General features: G+C 35.3%; 1 protein-coding gene across 1 annotated transcript in view; it reads right to left on the minus strand.

The window, feature by feature from the left end:
* Positions 1–11,333: 11,333 nt before the first annotated feature.
* The window catches only part of LOC116169000 (sodium/calcium exchanger 3-like), a 39,402-nt gene continuing 28,621 nt past the window's right edge, over positions 11,334–22,114 (minus strand). Inside the window, exons 2-3 of the mRNA XM_031485032.1 lie at positions 15,419–15,510; positions 11,334–11,506 (exon numbers count right to left, since the gene is read on the minus strand). Coding sequence (XP_031340892.1) covers positions 11,334–11,506; positions 15,419–15,510 — 265 coding nt within the window. The remainder of the gene's footprint in view (positions 11,507–15,418; positions 15,511–22,114) is intronic.

Here is a 22,114-nt window from a genome sequence, read left to right on the forward strand (position 1 = left end):
ATCATTAAATTTTTGAAGGTAAATACTTATTTTATTAACGCACAATAAGGGTTGATTTTTAAGGGTTGAAATATTCTGAAATAATGTTCCAAAGCCTCTGACTAATCATTACTCAATTCATCTGAACCAAATTTTACTCACATTAACTGTATGTAGTTTTATGGGTTTTGGAAAAAGAGCCGGTTTGGGTTCGATTTCCAAAGGAAATATCCACACACCGGCAGCTTTCTGTTGGGCGAAGAATTCCACGACACTTTTAATAATATATCTGGCTTCGGAACGGAACGGAACTTTTTTTGCCGTACGGATAAAATTTGGTGCAACAAGCGGATTTTATAAACATTAAATTTGTTACTGTCACATTTTGTAGAAACTGTACAAGTGTACACGCATGCGTTGTAGGGATTGGGTTAACGTTTTCCGGCTACATATTTTTAAAATTAGTTCACAAATTTTCCGTCGGATTATTTGACGCAAGCATAAGATGATCATCTTCCTCAACAACGTCCTATATTTTAGATCCTTACTTAAACAATTTTTAATTAACATCCAATTTATCACCACTAACCTCTTATTTAGATTATTTGATTATGCCGTTTGCATTTTAACCTTTTTTTTTAAAGGTTGACAAACAAATGTATTACTTGCTAATGCTAATGGCTTTCATCCAAACATGTTAATTTGTAATTATGTAGTCCTCGAAAAAAACCAATTCACTTTTGACCCAATGTTGGCTTACCTTTTATCTCTCAGAAAATTTAGATTAGAAATATGCTAAATACTCTGGGGAGCAGTTGAGGCATTAAGTACTTTGAATATATATTAAATACATTCTATTTTTAAAAACTATATGTATACGGTCAATAACGTGTTCAGTCTCGGAAAAATTAGCCAAAGGGAACATTTAACATCTAATTGTTCATTTTCTTGATCTAAATTTGACAGCCCATATACTGTCTACTTGATATTATTACTCTGAAACCCCACATCGAATACTATTATCAACAAGTTCTGATCACTTTAACCGAGGGTGGATAAAGTGAAACATAGAGTGAAACAGTTGATTGTGCATTCTAAGGACATCTGTCATTCTTATTTCAAATGCACGATATAAAATGACGTTCAGAACATATAAAATAAAATCTACATGTACTCATATGTACAAATAGGCAACATTTTCTATACAATAATTATCCCAGATGTCAATTACATCTGTGATACTGCAATGCGATCATTAATCATTGCCTGTGCCGCTCTTATGAAACGTGGTTTTAGTACCCATTTGCCGCAACGCATGTGATGCTGAACTAAACATAAACTCTAAACCTAATCCTGTGGTTAATTACATTTTAAACCAGAAATTCATGTTTTATCGTGTTAGATTGAAATATTCTGCAACTGCGACATGCCCCTTACTTTAGAAGAAAATAAGCTGCTTTTCGAGAGACATATCCTAAACATGCCGTTGATTCCGAGAACTTACCCGCCACATTCTTCGTGTAGTTAAGCGATTTGATGATACAGGAAGTGTTGCTTGTGGTCCGCTGTGGAAATCTCCTGGTCACCCAACAGTTGCTAACGAGGCGGTAGTAGATGTGCGTGTTCGTCTTGAACAAAGATCTCAAAAGCCACTGCGATTTGCGAATTGAGATCCCTATGCAATTATTCAGGACAAAACATTTTGTTGTTCTTGCTTTATGCGTTTTGAAAATTCCGATTACCTCGTAGCTACCTTTCTGGACTTATCTTCCGCTTTTGATTGCGTCTCGCACAAAATTCTTCTTAATAAATTAAAACGTATATAATTTTGATAAAATAAGTGTGTCGCTCATTAATTCTTACTTGTCTGGTCGATCGCAGTGTGTACGTTTTAATAATGCGCTGTCACACAAATTACCCATTCAAAGAGGGGTTCCTCAAGGAAGTATTCTTGGGCCCCTATTATTTCTAATTTATGTGAATGACTTCCCCGCTTATGTTTCATTATATAATGACTGCATTTTGTATGCAGACGACATCACTCTTTTTAAACAGGGTAAATCTGTTCAGCAATTAAACGGTGAATCCGAGTATTTAGTGGATCTTGCAAATAAGTGGTGCATTGCAAATGAATTAAAAATCAATATTTCAAAAACACAACACTTAATTCTCTCCCTGAGAACACATAATCTTTTAACACCACGCTATGTCAAGTTCCTGGGACTCTGTATTGACAGCAAATTGAGTTTTAGTATGCATGTTGAACATGTTCAAGCAAAATTTAGCTGTAACTTATTTGTCCTACGTCGATTAGCAGATAATGTCTCAGCAAATGTCTTAAGACGCGCTTACTTCGCTTTGTGCCATTCTTTATTGACCTATGGTATTATAGTATGGGGAAGCTCTTCTTCCAGTGGAGATCTTTTTAGACTTCAGCGCAAGGCACTAAGAGTAATTTCAGGTCTGGGCTATAGAGATGATTGCAGACAGGCATTTATAGATTTAAAGATCCTTACATTGCCTTGTCTGTTTATTTTTACCTGCTTGTGTTATGCTAAGGCAAATCTCGCTAAGTATAGGCAACAACATCAGATTCATGCTCACGATACACGTAGCAAGGAGGATTATCGTTTACCCCTTTTAAGATTAAGTATATCGAAAAAAGGTGCAGAATATATTGCAATAAAATTTTATAATCATCTACCCGATACTATTAAGTTGCTTAATGAAAAGGTTTTTAGCAACAACATTAAACAATTTTTGTTGTCAAAGGCGTTCTATTCCCAAAATGAATATTTTAATTTTAAATTCGCCGAAAAAATTTAAATTTATGTATTAGTTTAGATCTCGGTTTAGATTTTTTGTAATTATTTTTTATTTTGACGATTGTATGTAACTTTTTTCGGTTACTTAAACATAATAAAAGTTATTATTATTATTATTATTATTATTATTATAATTAATTCTCAACCACTTGCCCTCGTTTCAAATCATCTTTTCGATTTTAAAACGTCAACGCCCGATCATTTTATTATTGGAGACTGCTATACCAGATCATAATTTGGAATTTTTGTCAATAAATAAATTGCTTATGGATATAAAATGTTTTTAACTATTCAGTAATTATTTTGAACTCGTGAACACTTTAAAAAGAGAAACATATTTTCAAGAAACAGCGTAGAATAGGACTACATGTTTTCAAACCGATTTCCAATCGACAGAACCGTCCCGCCCCATGAACGGATGAACTTTCGAATGTCGTTTTCGTTGATGGGTCAGTAACAAATGTAATACCACTCGCTCTTACTCCTCAATTATTATTCAGCGCTTTCCATAATGGAGATATGCAAAGTTTTCCTATTATAAAATGCAGCTCAGGGATACGCTACATATGTTTGTTACGTATATCCAACTTCGTAAAGGGAAAACAAAACTTTTAGGCTTTCGGCACTAATCAAAGTAATGGTTAGTTACCTACCTACTGTTAGTAGCCAGCGGAGAATAACGTGAAATTCGCTTTACCCATGTAGAAGTGATTTCGTTATTCAAAGTAGGGAGGTAGGTGAGATTTGTTAATAAGTAAAGAACTGGAGAAATTCTCTCTAAAGCTTGACAAAAACTTCGTTGTTTTTGACATTGAAAACCAGGAAAAATTGCGTGAGGTAACTCTACAAGTGAAACTTGGGAATTAAATTCCACTCATGGACAAGTTCATTATAGAAACTTTGAGTTGTTCGCTAGTAATAATTTGTTGTTGAAACCCTTACAGTTTGAAAAGGTTTTTGCTTTTTAGCGCATTTCCACAAAAATAAAAAAAAATGCGCTATTGTGGCCACTTTGTCCGTCCGTCCGTCCGCCCGCTCGTTTTGCGACGCTACTAGTTCTTTATCTTAAGAGCTATTGTTCTACTTTTTTCGCTATTTGGTTCGTTATGGTGCCGAGTCTTGTACCAAGGAAGGAATTTTTTCTGTACCGCTTACAAAAAAAGTTATTGTAAAAAAAAACAAAAAACCGTTTTTTACATTTTCCATAATTTTACACTTTTGCCGTTTATTAACGATCCTAGAGATCGTTTATAATTTTGCATTGCTATCTGTCGCCTGCCGGTTGGTCTCTCCGTCTGTTCCTTTGTCTGTCTGTCCATCTATCTGTCCGTGTGAACGATAACTTTGTTTAGAAATGTTCGATCGCTTTTACATCTCCGTTAGTTATGAACTGAATTGCATGAAATTCAATATGGGCATAGCTTTAGCCATATAAAAATACGAATGATTTGATACATAGGCACTTGGAATAAAGGAAAATCAAACGCCAATTTCATACATAGCACTTTAAAGGAAAATCAAACGCCAATTTCAAAATTTGGTTTTGCGCATGCGCAGTGCCAACTTTTTTATTTATGGAAGAATTTAAATGAAATGTGATACATAGGCACTTGGAATAAAGGAAAATCTAGCGCCAGTTTCAAAATTTTATTTTGCGCATGCGCAGTGCCAACTTTTTTATCTATTGAACTATTTAAGTGCAATTTGATACTTAGGCGCTTGGAACAAAGGAAAATCTAACATTAGTTTTAAAATTTAGGTTTGCGCATGCGCAGTTCCAACTTTCTTATTTAGAAAAGCATTGAAATGAAATTCTTCTCATAAACTGAAATTGAAGTAGCACGTCAAAAATGGATTGCCCATGTGCAACGCTATCTTTCATATTTGTGGCCGGATTTTTACGATTTTAACAGAAGTTGCATCTTACAAATGGGAAATGAATGCAAGTGGAAATGCGCTTTATGTAAATCGTTTACGATTACTTTTTAACTTGTTGAAATTGTATTAAATGTTTGGTATTGAATCTCGGGTCTCTGTTGGAGTGGTTTCCAGTTAGATATAAATGCCGCTGGAAAATTTCGGCCGTTGTATTGTTGGCGCCATTTGGTCGCATATCTCGCATGTAGGTTGAATTATCTTGAGTAGTGCCAAGCATTTCGTTGACGTCACGGTTAATCGACAGGAAAGCGGAGTTTTCTGTATTTTTGGGGTGTGACTGTAAAAGCGCGTTATTTAGCATTTCGTACGTCGCGTATCGTAGAGGAAAAGTAATCAATCTTAACACGTCGAGAGATGTACGTTCTGGTTTTGACGCAGCTATATTAAAAGAATTGTAGTTGTAGAATCGGTTTTTAGACATTGAAGTTATTTGTCAATACAAGACACGTTCTAAGTTGCAAACTTCATTGCGTAAGTGAACACGTTTGAAATTTCGTGTACGTGTATTTCGTTTCAAGAGCTAATTTTAATCCTTTCCAGAAGTTTTTCGCGAAAAACTCATCATTGTCCTATTTAAGAGTATTAAGGTCACCACATTTTGCAAGAATTCATTCCGTTTTCTGGATGAGTAGTAGAGTTAATTCTTACAGAAATTATTTAAACTTTATTGTCGTCTTTGTTTTCGGATACCGCTGCTTTGAAGGTAATAAGAGATTATGTAGAAAAGAGCAAAATTTACCTTTTTTGTGGCGCTTATTTGGCGGTCAAGTGGGCAATGTCGATATCAGATACAGATATTATTTATAGTTCCAGTCAGATTCCTAATACTATGCGATCAAAAAGGAGTTGCTGTCGAGTCACCTTTGGAATTTTTGTTCACATGGGAAATCGTATTTAATTTGAACATCCAAAGGCGACTCGACAGCTACTCATTTATGATCGCCCGTTATAACATTCGTATTGGTTTGTCACGTGCTCCAAGTAACTAAGTTTTAAAGGATTAACGCCCAATGTCCTCGTTTTAGGACAGTTCACTAAGGGCCTCGTAAATTACTATAGACGCATGTATTTTAAGGGCCGTGTTGAGATTTCGTGTTAGAAGGGAACGTGTTAGCAATATAACCCCAAGTTTGCTTCAAAACTTTGAGTACTAAACTGGTGAGGACAGATTTGTTGACGTAGTTTAACACATTGTGCGCGCGCGGCCATTTGCGACTTCTACGTTTTTGAGATAACAGGTAAATACGCCATTATTGTTTTTTTTGAATGTTTACTTAATGTGTTTATTGAAATTAATGTGCATGAGATAATTTTGTAAAAGAATTTTACGAAATAAGTCCGAATATTTTGATGTCCTCAAATGAGGACATTGGGCGTTCCTGTGATTTATTTTTTTTTCTCAGATACGAGTGGACAATACAATGCAATCAAAAATGAGTTGCTGTTGAGTCACCTTTGGAATTTTTTTGGAAGGGGAAATCGTACTTCACTTGAACTTCCAAAGGCGACTCGACAGCAACTCATTTTTGATCGCCCGTTATTTCAAAACTTTGGAAGAAGTAAGTGTGTGTCTTTAGTAACAAACTTTGACACCGTACTTCCAACGATGCAAGTTCCTCGCTGGAGTAAAGAGTTGAAAGAACTTGTGTTAGTTCCTCAACCATGTCTCATCAAGAACCCCCCATGTATTTATTATACATGGGGGGTATTGATCACCATGATTGGCTGCTGGACAAACACAATATCTCAATAAAAGGGAAAAAATGGTATTGGTGTCTGTTTACTCGTGTAATAGACATGTCAGGTGTGAACAGTCATATTATATAATATAACATGACACATTCAGAAACAATGCCAATAAAATGATTTCGTAGGCAAATTGCCTATACATATTTAAAACTTGGTTCTGGTACAAGGATAAGGCGAGGAAGACCAATGAGTACAGCAAGTACTTCAAAAAAACTAAAAACCATCATGTCGGCAAACGTGAGAGGCAACGTAGATGCCAACAGCAAAATTGTTCTAGCAAACCAACAACATATTGCCAGAAATGTAATGTTACTTTGGGCATTCCAGATTGTTTTTTTGAGTTTCATAAAAAACCGTAGATAACAATTTTATTTTAGGGCATTTGTATGCATTTTTTAAAAATATGTTTTGATTTGCTTTTTTATTAAAAAAATATTTTCCTCAATGTTTTGTATTTCCATCAGCCCAATGTCCTCAAATGAGGACAGCCCTTTTCTCAAAAATGGCTTTACCAAAATTTAAAATTTTGATTGCTTAGTACTTTTGACCTAAAATGCCACCAGTTTTCAGACCCATCTAGTAAAAATTTGAAAAAAAATAAATTTGGGCGTTAATGGGTTAAGGTGTGGGTAATTTTTCGAATTTACATGTTAAGAAATTTACACATGTACCGCTTTATAGCGAACCTGAACGAAAATAATTAAGTCAGACGATAACCACCCGCCCACCTGTGATAAGGAGAGCATACTATAAGACTATATAGAAAGGTGGAAGGCATGTCCATGGCGATGGAGGGCTTACGCAAGAGAGAATAGAAGAAAAGTACTTACTCAGAAATGTGTAATGAAAAAGATAAAGATTTGTTGCAAAAGGTAGCAATGTGCCTGTTGGGGGACTACGAGGTAGAGGTGGAGTTTACAGCGCCGACAGAAGAAAAGGACAGGGAACAGGCGGGGGAGCTGGAAGACGTAGTAGAGATACCGGGGAGAAGGTGGCAGCGAACCTGGTAAACGAGGAATTGGAAATGCATTGTTTAGAACGATGAAAAATAAAATTTTGTATGCACCTCGGGCATTACTCAATATTTAATCTTCGGGCGACTTACAATCCTTCGGGCCGGAGACCCTCGGGCTCTATCGCCCTCGGCATAAGTATCGCCTTAATGCCCTTGATGCATAAATAACTATGAATAATGCCGTTTTGGCTTCCGTATGTCTATTCTCGTTCATGTGTGATGTATTCAACTGAAGAAAATGTTGATATTGTTAATTCGTAATTGGTATAGTGGCGGTAACAGTTTATGAAGCGTAAGGGATTTATTTTCTGTGAAACCAAAGAAATAATATTCATATTAATTAATATGACAATCCGATCTTTATTTGATTTAAGAAGTTAATTTGGCTGCATAAAATTAGGCGCCCTTCAGAAGGATTTTGTCGTTTAAAAGTAGACATAGGGAAAAACAATACACGTAAATCCGTATGTCTACTTTTTAATAAATAGCACTGTATAAACCTATAAATATACTGGTACTATTACAATAGGTAGATCATCTACCTAAAACAATGAAACAAGTAGTAAGCACGGGAACGTTTCTTAATATTCCACCACCTAATCTATACGTAAAAGCAGTTTTTCCACCAAACTAGTGTAACCAATAGGGGTAACTTCGAGCATTAGAGGTTGCAAAGAAGGTAGTACGTTATTGTAAAATTAACGTAAATAGATAGAAATGTGGGAAATATAGAAAAAGAACACATAAACAAGTTAAAAAGTAATCGTAAACGATTTACATAAAGCGCATTTCCACTTGCATTCATTTCCTATTTGTAAGATGCAACTTTTGTTAAAATTGTAAAAATCCGGTCACAAATATGAAATTAGGTCGCAAATACAGGGTGTAATCTAAAAATTCGTTAAGCCGATTGTGAGCAAGACGCGAAGAATGCACTTTTAAATTTGTTTTCTTCGATTTTAATAGCCCTTATGGACATTTGGTGTTTTAACGATAATACAAACATGAAATAATTTTTAATTTCTGATCGAATGACACCAATACCAAGTCTGTGAGTGGTGTAGTTCCGTAGCCTTTGTGACTCAGGCAGAGAGACAGACAGAGTGTGCAAAAGTACACTTTTTATTTTTTGAAAGTGAAAGTGCACTACTAACTAACGCCACAAGCTACAGTTTTTGTCGGAACTGTACGCAACAAAAACCATATTTAATAACTGCAAACCGGCAATAATGCAAATGCCATTATGTTATTTTCGGGGGCTACTAATAGTTGACTTAAATGTTTTTTTAATTGAATTTGATAGAATTTGTCCCCCTAAATTCAATGATTAATATATCAAAGTAACTTTTGATTGGAATTTTTCACACACAAAATTAAAGAAGCCAATTTTTCAAAATTTTGTAGCGCGCCATGGAAACAATCCTCTTTACGCGTGGAACAGGAATCGCGAGCAAACAGTATGACTCCATTACTACAAACATTTTCTATAAATAACCACAATATTAAAATGCTGTTCATTCTACAGAAATTGTTCAAATATGCAATCATTTTGTTCAGTGCACAACTGGCACTTACGAATTACTCTAACCACTTCTATAATTCACCTTGCCGGAAAATGGTGGTGTAACAAATTTACATTTTGTAGAGCTTTATGTGGTGCGGCCCCGTCTTGTTGAAACTACAACACATCTAATTCGGCAAGAGGTAATTCTTCCAAAAAATCCCGAAGTTTGCCATTCAGTACCTATGGTCATGGTACTGTTGTTGGTTGAGAGTTCCATAAATAAAAAATGGCTCCACACATTTAAACTAAATCTTCGCTGAAAGTTACGTTTCCACAATAACTCGCCGATTTTCGCAGCTCCAATTTCGATGAATATCTCGATTATGTTACTAAATACACATTCACGTGACCATTTTTTCTAAAAAAACAGTGGATCTTGTTGCAATTGATTTACATAGTACTTTTTGCGGCATGTACGACTTCATTTTATGTCGTCTTAAATCCGCATGAACTGTTTGCTGGGGTGTCCAAATGTTTGCTGCGATTTCCGAAGTAGAACTTTGTGGATTCTCTTTCAATTCCACGTCCATATTTAAAAAATGGCGCTCCTCTCTCTTCGGTTTTTTAAAGGAACCATAAGCTCATGTTTTCTTCCAGCCCAGCACACTTGCGTGGATCTCGATTGCGGAATCGTTCGCGATACAGACGCACTGCTTGCCCGCGGTTTTTATTGCACTCGAAATACACTTGCAAAATCCCTTAAAAAAATTTAAACCAGCAACCATACTGAAGTCTAATGTTTTTCCATGGCATACTATAAAAATTATCACCATTTCTGTTACACTCGATATGAAAAGAAGGCTGTTTCTATGGCATGCTACAAAATTTTGAAAAATTAGATTTTTTAATTGTTTGTGTGAAAAATTCCAATCAAAAGTAACTTTGATATTCATGATTGAATTTAGCTGGACAAATTCTATTAAATTCAATTAAAAAAATATAAGTACCTACTCATGCCATTTAAAATATATAAGTCGAAAATAATAATTTAAAATATTTTAGATATGGCCGTGGTGTAGTATTTTTACAGTAATTGAATATGGTTTTTGTTGCATTAAATTCGGACAAGGCGTTTTTTTAAATTACACCCTGTATAAGAATGAGATAAAATATAGCACGAAACAAAATAAGTATACTCGTAGACTCAAATAGTGACAGCTACACGAGGGAGATGCATATAGTCTTCGTCCTTATAATCCAATTAAAGACGATAGCGGAATTAAAATCAATGTACAGTGGGTGTAATTACATTAGTAGCTATGACGCGTTCAACTTCAATTCCCCAGTGCACTACGACGCTTATGGAGAAATGGGGCGCCGACCCAACGTTTTCTGTGATTAACCGTCAACACTTTCTATTACAGTTTAAAAAACGTAATACACCAGAAACTTATGTTTTTACTCAGTTTATTTGTTTTAATTTTAAGTACCTACAGAAACACGTTCACGATTTGGCTATAATATTAGATTGAATTTAGGGAGACTTAGTCCAGAATTCATCCGAAGAGAGAGACGCGTTATAGAATTTGCAGAAGATAAAATTCCAGAACGCTCGTTGTTGTGTTTCCAATATCATTTGCAATGCTTTATTTCCCCTTTGGCTTGTCAACGATTAAATGGAATTTGGGGACATTTTCCAGAAGGCGTTAACAAAAAAAAAGCTACATTCGCTCTTCTACCTTCCGAATCCCTTACATTAGTGTTGGCCAACGTAAAAACCTAGTGTCTCCTAGTATAGGAACATTTTATCGTTAAGGTTTGTCCGCATTCCTGTTGACTACTAAAACTCGGCTCCAGCACTCCTGCTATAGCTATAATGAGCTGTGACGCAACTTGTCAACTTTATGACCCTGCCGATGCTGTCATTTCACCCAGGAACTTAAAATGAATGAGTTAGCATTATTTATTCATTTGGCTAGGGAGGGAAATCTAGTGGTGATGTTACATAAATCATTTATAACCTTTGGAGATTAACAATAGTGTTTTTTTAGGCGAGATGACCAGAGTGCCCGTCACCTCCTTATTGATGAATTAGATCTAGGGTAAATTTTCGGTAGATCCCAGATCCGAGCATTATACGGAAAATTGGGTGCTTTATTACTTATTTCTGACCAGCCAACTTCGATGTTTTAGTACGTTTATAAACGGAATTTTATAGCGTTTGAAATGTTTGTTTAGAGGGTAAAGTGGTAATCATTTATTCTGAACGTGACTTCATGAAAATTGAAGTAAATGCAATTGCCTGGCTACTGTTTAAACTAATTTAAGAAAGGACATTTAAACTTACCTTAAATTCTTTACTCTCTTTTATGCGTATTTGCGCTCGTGTGATATCACCGCAACGTGGCTTTCCCAATAGAGCAAGTTTCTCTCGTTCGGTTCGATCTTCCGCCCTTTTCTTTTCGGCTTCCGCTGCTAAACTTGCTACTTCGTCATCTAAATAGAAATCAATTGAGTGATAAAATATGCTTTTCTTTTACTTTTAAACAATCTGAAAGATATAAAAATTAAGAATAGAAATTATAATAATTTGAGAGACTTGTAATAAATAAAGTAAGGCTCAAGCGCGCTAGCGGCACAAACCTTGCATTACCTACTCCTTTATTGCCTTTTTTTCAAATTACGGTCTGGCAGATTGATTGCAATAATTGAATGCAATACCAGATACCTGTTGGTAAAAAAGAATTGCATATAGTCGTTCTTCAGAGAGGAATGAGAAACCAATACTTTTTGCACTTTCTATGATATAATTGATAGTATATTTAGCTCTCGTTCAACACAGTTAAGGGTACGGAAACGCTGAGGAATTCCATTTTCTATAGCGTATGACCGATAGTGATGGACGTAGATAGTTAGCTACACGAATCTACAGTTTCCTTGAGCTTTTTATACATTTCTTTGTATATTTCACGTTGTCGTACAGCAAATTGATTGTTAAAAAACATAAACTTTGAAAAACTCGCCAATTAAAAGGAATATTGAGGTGATCCTCTTATCTCGAACACATTGTATATGATAAATAACAAATAAATCTTAAGAAACTCGCAGGATTCTAAAGAGCATTTCATAGCGATTAAATACAATTTCATGTTTCACCTAAAAGCGAATTTCTGTTAGATAGGTTTAACAGTAACATAAAAGGTTGGCCCAGAACATTTGAAGGTGATTAAATACAATAAAGGCATTTGCTTTCTGTATTCTACTTACCTGGTACGCGGTTTATTCGAGCAAAAATGTATCGATCTTCCACGGTAAGAGCAATAATAGGATATAATTAATTGGAAACCTGAGATACACAAACATCTACGAAAGCCCATATAATTGCTTAAATAAAATAATAAACAAGCGCTCTTGTTTATTTGGAATTGTTTACGAAACAGATAGATTTTGTTGATACGAATTTCAGTTTCACATTCGAGCTTTATAATGCAATTAATTGGCTTCTATTCATTTTTATTTTGTTTAGAATTATAATTTGTATGGAATTACCATTTGATAATGCTTATTAATAGGGGTGTTTTTTTACTTTTTAAGTTTTTTTACCCTTGGTTTTTCAGAACTTACATGACCATGATTTTCGAACTTATATGAAACGGATTGTTCAGCAATTATTTTAGCGTTTTTCTAAATCTCTAAAGAAATGCAGGATATTTTTTTACGTATATTGAACTTCTACATATCATATGTAACGTGTAATCTATTTCCAATATAAATTTGATTGCGTTTTTATTGCTAACTAGCAGGAAATACGTATGTATGTAAGTTGTGGAAATTCATATTATATCGTTAGCAAAGTTATTTTTAACATGGAATGTAGAGATAAAGCGTGTATGTGCGCAAATGCAGAATTAAGGCGGCGGGGAAGGGAAAAATGTCGCTTTAGTCGTTTTCGAAAATTTGGGTTTGAGTTGTATTTTGGTAAGCATAGGAAAATTTATACATGCGCCCGCTTCATAGCGAACACGAACGAAAGTACGTCTGAAAATAAAAAGCGACCGTGTATGCGCGGAGATTTTAGATAGTATACGAGGTTTGCCTTTCAAAGAGTTCGCACGTATTATTTCGTTGTGAGAATGTTATTATTTCGCATATTTGCGAGCGGTTAGGTACTATCTTAGTGTTGCCAGTTTTTATTTTGAGTGGAAAATTCCAAACAAAAACGTCAGTGGTATTTCTTTTCAATCGCATCGTTAAGGACCTCCTTGTGATAAATTGGCGACAAAGTGCGTGCTGCAACTTGCAGCTTTAATTTATATATAAAAAATTGAAAGGTATCCTAATTTGTAGCAAAGCCGTTCATTAATGAATAGTAGTTTTTACAAATTGGAACTCGAAGACACGGTTTGACACTTTCGTGGGTGGAGATTCCAGATCTATAACTAGCTTAATTAATTGGTCAAAATTTAATAGCAACACAAAGAAACATTGGCATTTTATTTCTGTGCATAAGTAATCACGATCTCGAGTATTACTTTCGCGAAACTGAAGCCGGTTTGTTTGGATTAACCGAGAATAGGAGATAATTACATACGGAAAGAACAAAAAGGTACGCATTTTTATCTTTATTTCTTGTATCTTATTCGAGTTAACAATGAATAAACAAAATCGATTAGTTTATTTAGAATTAATCGTTAGCTATATTGTTTACTATACCTGGTGAAATTATCTGGCCAGCAGGAATATTTTTTGTTCATTGGGTATTTGTATTATTTAAGTGCCTGTAGGAGAGTTTGATTTTCTTGTTTACTCATAATAAATGTATTTCATTTGTTTTGTTTCTGTAATTTGAATTACAGTTATTAGCTTTCTCACTACATTTCGGACATTCGAAAAGAAAACTACCTCCCCCCTCCCCCACCCCTCGTTCTGTTTGAGTAAGTAAAACATCTATAACTTTGCGACCACCGATATTATGCCAAAATTTGAGTGTAGGTACGTTTCTTCTAGTGGTAGGGTCGCTCTCAAACATGTTTAGTATCTCCTATTTCTTTACAACCACTGGTTGGCAAATGCAGTTGTACTCACGTAAATCGAACATGACTTTCAGGGTTCCGGACTTGGATTGACTTCAGCATTTCATTAAGTCTGCCAAATTCATGGGTCCATTAATTAACAATTTTAGCTTAGCTTGGGGGGGGGGGGTCCGCAAAATTACTAAAAAAGAGGTGGCAGTGTCTGAAACGATGAGAATCGGTGGATTAGTATGTAATTAAATTAAATTGTTACTTGTTATCATTCCAGTACTGAGCAATTTGTCCTTTTCAAAGAAGAATGGAACCCTAGAAACCTTTATTTCTGAATACACGCACGCTAAAAAGAACATTTAAAATGTAAAAATACTGGACATTTGCATTACTTCCCTTCTTATACGATTTTTAAAAGCTAATTAATTTTAGTTCATTTTTAAACTCAAATTTCCCTACAGTTAAGAATCCAAACTTGATCTGTTTGCACCCTTAGAAGGATTTTCGGTTGATAACGTTAGAAAATTTGCCAGGATAGGTAACGATCACATCTTGTTGTCACGGAAAATGGAAGAATTCACTTTAGATTAGCAATTTCCTCAATTTGAAACGGTAATTTTTTAATTTGATCGTTTCATTTACAAAAGTATTCCATATTGAGGTTGCAAACATGCTTTTTCTCTGCTTTTAGATTTTAAAACATGTTTCTTATTCCTTACGATTGATGGGACTACTAATAGTGGCATCGTGATCGTCTTAACGTATTTCCTATAACAAAGAACATGTTTGCAGCTTTTGTGTGGAATGTATCCATTTGGAAACAAAACGAATTCTAAAAGATTACCGTTTAAAATTCAGGAAATTGGGGTGTTTTTTAATTGCATCCCTAGCGCTAAGAGATTATTGAAGGCATGCCAAGCTATATCATAGTCCCAAATTGCATTTGGTAAGTAAATATTCTACAGAGTTTCAGTCAGTCCCCACAGAGAGAAGGTGCAGACGGACACAGTTTACTCATTACTTGCAACGAATGAGTCATCAAACTAAAGGGCTTCCCCCTCATCGTTGCAATATTCGTAACCTTCGAGCAAAAATAGATCAATACAGTTTTTGTGTACTTATGCGTCCGTTCAAATTGAAAAGACAATAAAGGAGAAGAAATCGGCGCAAACAATTTAAAAATGTTAAAAGCATATTGTTAGAACCTTTAGTTTTACAAACAATATTGCCATAATAATATAAAACAAAAAAAATATGTTTTACTTACTTAGCATGCAGTGCAGCAACGAAGAGAAGAGTGCAGAGCAGAGAATAGATGGAAATGAATAAGTAGACATGGAAAAATGAGACTAACAAGAAAAACGCCATGAACTAGAAATCTTACCACCTGACAGTTGCGGTTCTCCTAATTGTACATAAAACAATACGTCTTTCTCGTAACTATCTTCTTCTATTATAGTTAATTGGATGGATTGTCTGCAACAGAAAGAGAAAGTGTTATTATAACGTAGTTGTGGAGTGGATGCCGCATATAAATATACATTTTCACCAATCAAACTATAATAACAATAGTTTAATCACATTTTTTATTACAGTAAAGGATATAATCGTGGCCCATCGTGGTAATTGCTTTGGGTCCGTTTCGTCTGCGGACTTTGGTACCTATATATAGAAAATTAGAAAGAGAAACGAGTTCCTCGATCATAGAGATTCATCTTGAGTTTGGTCGCAAGAAGGTGTCGGTTTCAAGATTACCGTGCTTAATGACAGTGAAGCGTTACTCGTTTCCAAGTGCCTACAGATATCGTCGCAAACAAAGCTTACTGGAGGATATAAAATCTTCCGTGTAAAGTTTTGTAAATCGCGGAAAAGAAACATAAATCGTTCGTGGGTCTGAATTGGAGTAGGGTCATACTTTAAATGCGTGTATAAGCTTGTGCAAATAAAACGTCGGAGGAAAAGTACGCAAAGCAGTTTCGTGCCCAGGAAAACAATACGTCGTGGCATAAACAAAACTGGGTCGTAGTTAAACAATCTGAGACGCCTTAATCGTATTTAAGGTGGCATTTTCTCACAAGAAAACTCAAATAACAAGTATAACGCAGGGCTTATAAAGGAGAAATAAAAAAAATCAAATAAGTTTCGTAACAAGTGCAAAACTGCAACGTTGAATGTGGTACAAATAGAATTAGCCAAGGGGTGTCGGTATTGGAAAATTGCTTATCGTGCGGGAAGAAGATTGAGGCACCTCTTGAGCTAGAAAAACGACCAGTAGTTAGTGGTTTGGCAGGTAGTAGTTCAGAAGGAGGGGTAAGTCCCCAATTTACTTGTAATTTTCTAAGTTAAGAACAAATTTTATTCTCCGGTAATTACATTTTGGTATGTATTGTGTATAGAGCCTAGGCACTCCCAAGCATTCCAAGTAGCGTTACAATTACATGTTAAACAACACCCCTTAGGTGTTCAATAAGACAGGGGCGCGTACGTCCGCAATTGAAAAAAATTTTAATTCATCTTCGCTAGGTGGGTTAAATCAACCCAGTTATTACCTACCCCTCACCGCGTGTATAGATTTCACAAAAGGTGGAAAAACTATAATAATCAGATTTTATCAGAACTAAAAATAAAGAAAAAATGCCCAAGACAGATCTATATCCGAATTTGAACGCCGGCGAAAACGCAACATCACCCCCAAATCCAGTTTTTACCACAGTCACGCCAACTGTGTTATTTACAACCATTGTCGAACGTTTTGATGGGAGGAATGTTAAAGAATATTTTCGCAAACTCGAGATAAGGGCATGACTTGACAATTGGACGTAGGAAATCGACGTTAGACATCCCAATTTATAGACTTTCAGGCGACGCCTACACATTTTTCTGGGTGATGATAAATTAAAAGATCAAAAATATGACGAACGCAAACATACTTTCATTAAAAAATTTTCTCCGCCAAAAATTCCTGGAGAGGCGTTAATTAGAGTATCCAAAAGTTACCAGAGACACGATGAACGCGTTTAAAAAGTATAGGGCACGAGATTTTACTGATGATGTTTAACTAGTGACTTCAGAGACACAAAAAGACGTTTTTAGACAAAACTCCAATGAATCAATTCAGGATAGGCATTCACAAAAATTTCCAAAATGAATTATTACCCTCCCTTATGCGCACGGAAAACCTCACTGTAGAAAAAGCAGAAGAGTTAGCTACACAAGCGCCAAATTAGCGTGTGCTGAGTAGTTGGAATTTGGCTTTTTATTCTTGTGCATAAACAACAACTCGATTTACGTATTTGACGCAAGTTTTGAACGCGGTCGAGGTTAATACAAGCTTCGCTATCCTGAAAGCTTTCATGCTACCAGATGCAACTTTATTCAGTTATACTACTCTAAAGCGATCCAGTATTTGCTTTTTCTTGGAAGGAGCCTGTTTCAAGGAAGGGCCGTATATCTGTAAGTTATTTTAATTTTTTTTGAATTTGAATTGTCGGTTATCTTTAAGAGTTTACCGCATGATGCATATTTGACGTAATCATAATATCCTTAAAGGAACCAATCTGCGGATATGGAGTGTCCAAGATAGATTTATACGGTAGAAAATGAAATGAAAGCTAAATATACCATGAGAATTTACGTTATTGACCGAAGAACGCGGAAAAAAGTGATGAGTCACTTATGAAAATAAAAGATCTACATGCTGTCCCACAATCGTCCTACAAAGAAGCCTCCTAAACGTGTGAAATGTATAGTTCCTACTTCCTAGGCCTCAGAACGTACACGAAATATGACAATTTCTAGGACTTTGTGGATTTTTTAGAGGCTTTGTGGAAAAATTGTTATTGATGGGGTATTCGTATTTATTTATTGGGACGAAAGTTTACGATCATCACTGACTGCGCTTCGCTAAATATGTCGATGACTAAAAAGGACACGTGTCCGAGGGTTGCAAGATGGCTCTTGAAACTTCAATAATTTGACTTCGAAGTTAAACACAGAAGCGGAGTTCGAATGGAATCCGAAGAGAGTAGAGAGGTAGAAGAAGCGAGTCTAAAGATAAATAGTATTAAATTGATCAAAGCGAATAGTTATGAATCATGCAACTACAAGACAACAGCATCAAGGAAGTGACAGGGAAGCTTAAGGAACGTCCTAAAACCAGTTAAGCCTGTGATGGAAGGGATAATTATGGAATAGATAAAAATAAAATAAGTATTGGAATACAAATACATATAGTAATCCCTCAACTATACGAAGAGTGGCATTGAAGCACGGGGCAATTACTCTTACTTTCAATGGTGTCATCCCCTCCACTAAATATTTTATAAAAGTATTGATCATTCATAGTAAAAAAAAATACGTAATTAATACTATATAAAGCACTGCTTTCAATTTTCTAGAGCATAATAAAATATTATCTTCAAATCAGTTTGCTTATCGACAGGACAAATCTACCACGTTAACATCATGCAAAAAAACTTAATATTTTGTATCACGAACTTGCCCATTGTAAAAACGCCGTGGCGTTGTTTGCGGATATAAGTGCTTCTGACCGCGCTGGCCACCAAATACCTCCAATCAAAATGGAGATCTACGAGGTAGTTTCAGAAAACTTCTGACGAGAATAATCCCCGATAAAATAATTAAACAATAAACTGGTACTGAATAAAGGGAAAAGGCATTGAAAATGGTTTTATCAAAATGGAAACAGGTAGCTTGTATGAAGCTACACGGTTTGTTAAATTGGAAGTCTCATGTAAATACGAGTAATAATCCACGTAAGAGATGCGCGTACAACACTGTCATGCAGTAAATCAATTACAATAGCGAGTTCATCACGTAGTCGAAACTTATTACCACTCCAATTTCGAATCTACAAAAGTGCAGTTGTAAAGTTGAGGAAGTTCATCCACTATCCACATTGAAAACATATTTATTCTTCAAAATAACAATGGAGTTTCTGTTGCATTTACGCGAATTCTGTAAAAGTATGAGAAAGAAAGTTATTTGTGAAATGCAATTTTAATTACTTTAGTCATACTACAAGGTACACAAAAAGCTTCTACTTCGCAGATGATTATTATACGCGGTACATCTCATAAGAGCCCCAGTTGGAAAGATAATGTAATGTAAATTTAATTTGTCCTTTATTTATTCACTGTTAATTAACGATAAATTTACAGCATCTTAAAATAGATTAATTTATTACGGTAATTGCAATTTATCACTTACAATCTATAACATAACAAGAAAGCATCGAAGTAGGAACTGAGGTCAAATTTACATATGCAGTGGACAGTGGAACATTCCAGAGAGAAGGTTTGCGAAAACGTTTGAAAAGATCTGGAACGTTTCAAGGAAGGAATTCGCCAAATTATTTATAATATCGGAGACTTCAAATTTACAAGTGGGCAAGAGTAGGAAAGAGCTACTGACATGTATTGAAGAGAAAGCCTCCCTGTATGTGCACATATTTAAACCATCAAGTCAAGATTTTTCAAAAGCCTGCCTACAACAGTGGTGAAAAAGTGATTGAATTCATCTGCAATCTCTAGGTTGTCATATATCAATATGTATGGAGTTTCATTTTTCATAATACAGTTTTTTTCATTTCTTTGACCTAAGATGACATTTACAGTTTGCCATTGTTTTTTGGTGTCATCCTTGTTGGTTTCAAAAAGTTTAAAATAATAGTTGCTTTTTTGAGTTTGGATATATTGTTTCAGCTTTAAGGAGACTGACGGAAAGCGCTGTTTTAATTTTAAATTTTCAGGATTTTTCTTTAATTTTTTATACAACAGATTTCTATGTTTCAGTGTCTCACAATGCTCAAACGTCATCCATGCCTTCAACCAAACCAAATCCCCGGATTGATAACCATCAGTTTGGGTCTTCACGTCATACTGTACAGGGTGATCAAAATTAGACACTTTCTTACGCCCTTTATTTTAAGAGATAGAAAAAAATGAAGCTAGATGTCAGGAGCTCAATTTTAAAGAGAAAAACACCGGCACAAACAGAATTTAGCTATCTCTAATCGTTTGGCCGGTAGGGGGCGAAATTTAGGGTTGTGATTTCTAAAAGTGACAGCAGCATGACAGTTCTCATTTTGTAAGTATTTTTTTAATAGCATTATGCTGGTCACTCTGTAATTGGGCGCATGCCTGTTAAGGGCCCAGAACAAGAGATGGATAATAAATAAATAAATAAATAAAAGTATTTCTATGATTTGTCCCTGCTTTGGCAGGACGAAGTAGATACAAATTGCTTTGGATGCAGTGGTGTAGTGCTAAAACCATTATTATCAGTATCTTCTGATACAAGGGTCCCAAACTTATGTTTAGAGCAAAACTGTACTACTGTCAAGCAAACCATCACATCTGCATCTCTTTCAGCCTGATAAGCATTTACTCCTTTTTCATGAAAAAAAATCATAAGCATGGCAATAAATTTTTTCTTGTTTTCTTTATTTCTTAAAAATTCTTCCTGTGGAAGGAATTGCGGTATCTTGATGGATAAAATCAACCATACGGCCTTGTTTTGAACGTAATTTTTGCAATTCACCTTTAGTGAAAAGTTGTGTTTGGCCCGAGGGGTTAATGACACTTTCAACATCCCCACGCAAATACGCCACTGTTTACTGCACATCTAGTAGCCGGGCTTACACTGAAATTCTCGTGCTTCTTCGAGGAATAAACGAGCTGTACCTACAGCAAAAATTTGGATCAAATTGCTCCGCAAATAAGGAAGTTGTTTATTGCTCATGCATGGTTTTGAAGGGAAATTATAACTGACGACGGAAAAAGCGAGTGCGAGCATTGCACCACCCCGCTAGAACTTGCTTAGATAAAGTATAAAGTATAAAAATGCCTCTTATGCACTTGCAAGTGGTATAAGAGACTAATAACGCACATGTGGTAGCTCGTTGCCTTGGTTACACGTGTCGTAAGCAAATTCTCTTTTGGAAAAATTCAAAATGGGTGCCATTTTTTCCTTACTTGGCATAAGTTTACCAAATGGGACTTTTAGTATGTTATACTACAAGTCATTATGAATCGATATTAGCGAAAACCGGCTTGTCTCTAATTTGTTCTAGGTTACCTCCTTATAAGCTTCTATGTTTACTGTACTATTTACACCCTCGGACCTCGTTACGAACTTGAAGGGAGGTTAATCCCTTTAATGCAATTTAAGCATACGCGCCGGAAACATCGCACTTTACATCCAGAGTATTGCCTTTGTATCAAACAATCACCACGGAACGTCACGTTTCAGCGATTTTTCCTCGATTGGATACGATTGCCTCTTTAATTATTTACATAACTAACCACGCAAATGTAGTGTAACATTGCTTTCGTCTTTTCTGGCCCAATGATTTCTGTACACGCTTAAATGCAGGTGACGCGTTTAATTGTGTTAATAAACTTTGATCGAAGAAAACCCTTTTCTTTCGAAACTGTGAAAGTGGGCAGTTTAATGTCGTACAGAAATCACGCAGGTTTTTTTGACGTTAATTTAACGTAATGGTCAGGAAAACTTAGAACTTTAGTTGAAAGATACGTTTAAGGAACGTAGGAATACAGTACGTAATTTCAACAAATCTCCTATGTTCAATTCTTAAACATACAAGTCAAATGCCCCTTAAGATATGCAACCAATCTTACCTGATTTCATCTTTTTCAATAAACGGCTATATCTGAATTATCAGTCTTAATAAAATTGATAAAGACGAAAAATTGAACTCGTTCAGATCACAGGATTTATTTGCTCCTAATATCCCGATGAGAAAATTCGTCAATTGGCACAATTTAAACAGCATTAAAAGATGTTATGTGGTTGAATCTCAGGTTGAATTGCTATGAACATTATACAAGAAAAAGAACTTTCCGTGTCCTAATTTTAGAAATGAAGTTAAATATTTTAGCATACGTAGAAGAATGAATAAAATAAATAAACTATCCGGCCAAAAATTGCAATTGGACTATTTTGGAGAATTTTTACGTTTGTTTGAAAAATTTTTGCTTTGGTCTCCTCCGATTTCTTTGGGGGCAACCTAAACGTAACACTCCCTATACAACTTGAA

Source organism: Photinus pyralis, unplaced genomic scaffold (genome assembly GCF_008802855.1).
Source record: "Photinus pyralis isolate 1611_PpyrPB1 unplaced genomic scaffold, Ppyr1.3 Ppyr1.4_LG4, whole genome shotgun sequence".
In the NCBI taxonomy this organism is placed as follows: domain Eukaryota; kingdom Metazoa; phylum Arthropoda; class Insecta; order Coleoptera; family Lampyridae; genus Photinus; species Photinus pyralis.